General features: G+C 43.2%; 1 protein-coding gene across 1 annotated transcript; it reads right to left on the reverse strand.

Moving 5' to 3' along the window:
• Positions 1-405: 405 nt before the first annotated feature.
• Positions 406-3,628, reverse strand: LOC115824865 (serine/threonine-protein kinase SBK1). The gene is made up of 4 exons (XM_030788592.1): positions 3,494-3,628; positions 2,114-2,258; positions 1,325-1,527; positions 406-1,062 (listed from the first exon to the last, which is right to left on the reverse strand). Exons 1-4 carry the CDS (start codon positions 3,626-3,628, stop codon positions 406-408), a joined length of 1,140 nt encoding a protein of 379 aa, XP_030644452.1.
• Positions 3,629-6,554: the final 2,926 nt, after the last annotated feature.

The raw sequence follows: 6,554 nt of genomic DNA on the forward strand, positions 1-6,554 counted from the left end.
GCAGACTGCTTCAGTGTAAATACAAATTCAGGCCTTCATGACCTCATCAGGCCTCATCACCACAGGAAATCTCTATGGCAGGCAATTATCATAAAGACCATAAAAAATAGAAATATTATACAAATAGCAATATGATGATGATATGAATAAAACAGTATTTAACATTTTTTTTTGCGCATGGTTAATACTGTACAGGGATGCATACGGTGATTATAAAGCATAAATTCACAAACACACACACGTCTGAGTACATTAAAAGTTATAATACATTCAGTGGAAATGAATGAGTGGCAGGTCCTTTTTCTCCTCTTGTTTACCCTGTGACCAAGTGCTCTTCTCCAGTTCCTTCCATCCTCAACGTCCCGACATCTCCTTCTGATTTCTGATTTTTTTTTTTTTGCTACATCACCCACTTCTCTCATTGGCCAGAAGCCAAGCTCCGCCCAGATATCCTAACACCTCATCGGGCAGTCCCCGGAGCCCCGGCCGGGGGTGCAGCAGTGTCCGAAACAGAGAGCACGCCAGTGGGGTGAACGCTGAGAACTGCCGGGTGACTGGGCCCCTGACCCCTCTCTCCTCCACCTCCTCCTGTTCGCTCCACTCTCTGTACCTCCTGTAGGCCGTGTTGTGGGACGCCGTCTCATGCCACGGCAGGGTGCCGGTCAGCATGGCGTAGATGAGAATGCCCAGGGACCAGCTGTCTGTGCTGGGCTCCACCGGCACCAGCACCCGTTTCCTCTTCTTCTCCTGGACCTTCTCCCCGGGCCCCTGGTTCCCGTTCTCATCTACAGGAGGGCAGATGATCTCTTTCTCCTCTGACTCCCTGGCTATCTCCGCCTCAGGGGTGCAGTAGGCTGAACTGTACCACACTGCGGGTACGCGGGTTCCCGTCGCCTTCACCATGCCAAAGTCGCCCAGCTTAACCCAGCGGCACGCGCGGTCGCACAGAAAAACGTTCTCCGGTTTGACATCGCGGTGGACGAAACCGAGGGAATGGAGGTGAGACAGAGCTCCACTCAGCTGAGACGTCACCCTCTGAACACAGCTCTCCTCCAGACCCACCTACAGCGACAAAACAACCTTAACACAGCCGTGTAAGCAGACTGAACCCAGGCCAAACCTAACTTCTCTAAAAAATACACGTCATACATACACATGTCATTTTTTAGTCATGTTTGTGATCAGGCTGGATTCTGATAATCTTTCTCCATATAACATTCTACAGCAGAAAGTGTCAGTAACATGACACTGGACCAAATCAGACTATTACAGACTAAATTAGACTATTAAAGGTCATCTGCAGTATGGTTTGTCCGTCACAAACCTCAGGCACAATGTAATCAAACAGGTCGCCATAGAGACTGGGCTGCTGGGCGAAGACGTAGTGTGAAGGAGTGGAGAAGGCGATTCCAAGGGCAGAGGTCAGAGAGGGGTGTGAGCAGAAAGCCAGGGAGAGGTTGTACTCCCTGAGAAATGACAGGAAAGAGGTGGAATCTCGGGGAAAAAACTTCAAGGCCATGGGAGTTCCTGTGTGTGTGTGTGTGAATGTGTGTGTGTGTGTGAGAGAGAGTCAGAGAGAGAGACAGAGAGAAAATGAGATCAGAGTCAATGCGAAGCTTCAGATTACAGAGCCGAACATCTTTTAACCTTCAGACAGAAATGTAGAGTTACAAAGTGGAACAGACACCGAGAGAATGATGCCACGAATGATGGAGGATGAAATGAAAGAGAAAGAGAAAGAGAAAGAGAAAGAGAAAGAGAAAAAGAAAGAGAAAGAGAAAGAGAAAGAGAAAGAGAAAGAGAAAGAAAGAGAAAGAGAAAGAGAAAGAGAAAGAAAGAGAAAGAGAAAGAGAAAGAGAAAGAGAGAGAGGTGTATTAGGTTTATACACACAGAGGTGTATTAAGTTGATACACATCCAGAGATGTATTAGATGTATACATATAGAGGTGTATTAAGCTTATACACATCTAGAGATGTATTAGATGTATACATATAGAGGTGTATTAAGCTTATACACATCTAGAGATGTATTAGATGTATACATATAGAGGTGTATTAAGCTTATACACATCTAGAGATGTATTAGATGTATACATATAGAGGTGTGTTCACCTCTCTTCTTGTGCACTGCTAACATGACTTTGCCGTAGGAGCCTTCACCAAGGAGCTTGATGACCTGGAAGTGATCTGAAGTCTCCAGTGGGGTCAGTGATTGGGCAGTGAGGTGACATAGCTCGTCCAATAACCTCGTGGCAGCCTGGAGTAATCACACAGACAGACCGTTAGAAACCGTACACGACCTCTCACAGACACGGTCACTATTTAGGTTTCTTGTTAACAGGACTCTAGAGTAAATACTTCATGAGTAACTATGTGTGGCATCCTGCCAGATCTATTCCAAATCAGTTCAACACTACTGGAGTCACTCCAAATCACTAAAACATCACCTAGAACAAATTACAGTCAATACAACACTACTGGAGTCACTCCAAATCACTAAAACATCACCTAGAACAAATTACAGTCAATATAACACTACTGGAGTCACTCCAAATCACTAAAACATCGCTTAGAACAAATTACAGTCAGTACAACACTACTGGAGTCACTCCAAATCACTAAAACATCGCCTAGAACAAATTACAGTCAATACAACACTACTGGAGTCACTCCAAATCACTAAAACATCACCTAGAACAAATTACAGTCAATACAACACTACTGGAGTCACTCCAAATCACTAAAACATCGCTTAGAACAAATTACAGTCAGTACAACACTACTGGAGTCACTCCAAATCACTAAAACATCGCTTAGAACAAATTACAGTCAATACAACACTACTGGAGTCACTCCAAATCACTAAAACATCGCTTAGAACAAATTACAGTCAGTACAACACTACTGGAGTCACTCCAAATCATAAAACGTTATTTAGAGTCGGTCTAAATCTGTGAAACACTGTTTAGAGTTGATCTGGTGCCAGCACATATCAGCAAAACAATGCCAGAGTCAAACCAGATCCAAGTCTGGATGGATGTGTACAAAGAGTTCCTCTGGGTTTGGTTGGTGTTATGGAGGATGAGTGTCTGTTGAGTAATGGCTTGTTCTGCCTTTTGATTGTTTGACATTACTGTAATAATGCAGGACTAATATACAGTACATACACGTCACTCTGGGATGACAAACCAAACCAAACCAAAACAAAACAAAACAAAACAAAACAAAACAAAACAAAACAAAACAAAACAAAACAAAACAAAACAAAACAAAACAAAACAAAACAAAACAAAACAAACTGCCTGTGTTTAAAGGCTTGGACACACTAAAAATTAGAAAGGCAAATAGACAGAAAAACAACAATCTATAGAAATGGCAAAAAAACAAACAAACAAAAAAAAACCCCAGGGAGATTATTTAGAGATTATTTAACCCGGTTATAAAAAGAGACAAGCTTTCGTGTTGGTCGTTTCACACACGGATTGAGTTCACCTTCTCGTCCCTGGGCTGTGGGAATGCCTGGATGGGCTTTGGATGCCTGAGTGGTAAGATTAGCAGGGCGGAGTGGACATGAACACGATCTTTTATGACCTGATGAGCACTTTGACACTTTCCTTTCACATTCATCTGGCATGTTTAGAACAATGAATGCAATACATAGCAACCCAAGCACTTACTACAAGCCTGGGCCACTGGCAACAGCAGTGCCCTCTCAAAGACCTGAGTGTCTGGTGCGGGAGGCACTGTTAAAGAGGGAATTTTCAGGCTGTCAGAAAACAGCAGGGCAGAGAACATATGTGAATGTAGCTGACTGACTCTGACTGAACTGAATTTTCCAGTGGGTCACACTTAAAAATGACCACTGATCCTCGTCGGGTCCTAGAGTCAATCATGTAAAAGTTGTTGAATCGAGTGCTCTAAACACCAGGTGTTTCCTATTTGTAACTATAAACACAGACACACAGACACACACACAGACACATACACACACACACACAGATATTGAGCTGAAGGCCATGCCAACTATGTTGGCAGAGTCAAACAGTGAGCCTCCCTAGGTGCTGGTCTCTGTGTACTGACTGACACTATTGTGGGCAGGAGACTGATTTGTGGTGGTTACGTAACTCAGTCTTTGCTCAATGCAATACCAGCTTTTCTAAGAATATGTATGTATGTGTGTGTGTATGTGTGTGTGTGTGTGTGTGTGTGTGTGTGTTTTCACTTGTGACCTGTATAACTGTCCTCAGTGTGACACTATCTTTGGGACTGAATGTGAAAGATGGAGATTATGCCACAGCCTCAGGTCTGCCCTGTAGGATTAAGTGTTCAACACCACTATACCAAACACACACACACACACACACCATTACACACACACACACACGCACGCACACACACACACACACACACACACACACACACACCATTACACACGCACACACACACACACACACACACACACGCACGCACACACACACCATTACACACACACACCATTACACACACACACCATTACACACACACACACACACACACACACACCACACACGCAACCCATCCCACGCCATATGCATAGACACTCATACACATAGACACTCATACACATAGACACTCATACACAGACACAGACACAGATACAACTTACAAGTTAATGAGCGAGTTAATTTGAGTATTTCTATCCAATACAATATTTTAGGTAAAAAACCCTTGGAGAAGTGGAAATTTGACTTTTTTAGGCCTTTTTTTAGGCCTTTTAAATGAAATCTCTATAATCTAATGAAGTGTGTGTGTGGCAGATGAGCTTGTGAGGTTGTTGTTTTTTTTGTCTTATGCTGTTAAAGGTAATGGGTATTACATTTTTGTCTTATGCTGTTAAAGGTAATGGGTATTACATTTTTGTCTTATGCTGTTAAAGGTAATGGGTATTACATTTTTGTCTTATGCTGTTAAAGGGAATGGGTATTACATTTTTGTCTTATGCTGTTAAAGGGAATGGGTATTACATTTTTGTCTTATGCTGTTAAAGGTAATGGGTGTTACATGTTTGTCTTTATGCTGTTAAAGGTAATGGGTATTACATGTTTGTCTTATGCTGTTAAAGGGAATGGAGACTGGGTAAAGGACAGTATTACATAAGGAAGAACATCCTCCAGCTGTCAGAGTGTGAAGTGAGGGTCGCTCTGACATGCACGCTGTTGGAACACACCCAGGACAGTTAAACGGACTGGGAAAACAGCAGTTTAAACTTTCCATAACGCGTTCGTCCGGTCGGGAATTCCTCACATTAAAGCTGTCTACACAGATGCATAATGGTTAGAGAGAAAAAAGCGTCTGAAAAATAAAGTATTCACCCGCCTGATAATGGCTAACGTTGTCCTAAAACCTTCACATGAATAAACAAATAAACAACTATCAGAAACTACAACAGAATGGCTCTTTCATCAACTTTTAACTTTTTTTTTTTTTACTTTTTTTTTTAAATCTTTACTTTTTTTTTGATCACCTGCATTCACTTTAAGAGAGGTGAGGCGTCTCAGCTGATATGAGTGAATGCATCTCTAATGTCACGCTGCAGATATGATGTTCAGTCTCTGTTCAGTCATTGAAGGAAGAGTTGTGAGAGAGAATTCGAGACTTCAGAAACAGTCAGACTTTAGTTTTCAGGTTTTCAGACTGGTTCTAGTACATTAGCTGGGCACATACCTGGACATGACACACGTCTGTGGACTGGCCTCCTTCATTCTACCATAAAGTTTTTTCACTTACAGTGACACTTAAAGCACGTCAGAAAATACACTGAAGACTTTTTTTTTTTATCATTTTTGAGTGAACTTCATGATCCAAAAGAACCTTGTTTGGCTTTAAAAATGTTGAAGGCTGAGGAGAGAGAGACTTACAGTCATGTCTGCAGTGGAGAGAAGACCTCTTCTCTGATTCTGTCTCTGTCCTCTCAGGGATGTGTCTGTCTTTTCACCGGTCTGTCTGAGCGAACCGTCCTGCAGACCCGCTTATTCGCTTGGTCTCTCTCAGGTCTACTGAAGCGTTTCAGAGACACGGTGACTCATAAATCACACAGTTTAGGATTTGTGTTCCCTCACCCCTGTCTGTTTATCCATGCAAGGATATTCTATCTGTCTACCCCCCCAACACTCTGTCTGTCTATCTGCCTGTCTCTCTCTCTCTCTCTCTCTCTCTCTGTCTATCTCTGTCTCTGTCTCTGTCTCTGTCTCTCTCTCTCTCTCTCTCTCTCTCTCTCTCTCTCTCTCGCACTGTCTCTGTCTCTCTCTCTCTCGCTCTCTCTCTCTCTCGCTCTGTCTCTGTCTCTCTCTCTCTCGCTCTGTCTCTCTCTGTCTCTCTCTGTCTCTCTCTCTCGCTCTCTCTCTCTCTCGCTCTGTCTCTGTCTCTCTCTCTCTCGCTCTGTCTCTCTCTGTCTCTGTCTCTCTCTGTCTGTCTCTCTCTCTCTCTGTGACACATGCATTCTGGTTCCTGATTCCACTACTGTGCATCTCCCTCCCTCCTCTGCTCTCCCCTCCTCTATCCCTCCATCTCCTGT

Source organism: Chanos chanos, chromosome 12, assembly GCF_902362185.1.
Source record: "Chanos chanos chromosome 12, fChaCha1.1, whole genome shotgun sequence".
Taxonomy (NCBI): domain Eukaryota; kingdom Metazoa; phylum Chordata; class Actinopteri; order Gonorynchiformes; family Chanidae; genus Chanos; species Chanos chanos.

What these genes read in the sequence shown, in the direction of transcription:
- LOC115824865 (XM_030788592.1), bottom strand. Translation starts at nt 3,628, where the DNA reads ATGAATGTGAAAGGAAAGTGTCAAAGTGCTCATCAGGTCATAAAAGAT. An exon ending in CACAGCCCAGGGACGAGAAG is followed by an intron (nt 2,259 to 3,493) that starts GTGAACTCAATC and finishes TGATTACTCCAG; the next exon opens with GCTGCCACGAGGTTATTGGA. An exon ending in AGCAGTGCACAAGAAGAGAG is followed by an intron (nt 1,528 to 2,113) that starts GTGAACACACCT and finishes ACACACACACAG; the next exon opens with GAACTCCCATGGCCTTGAAG.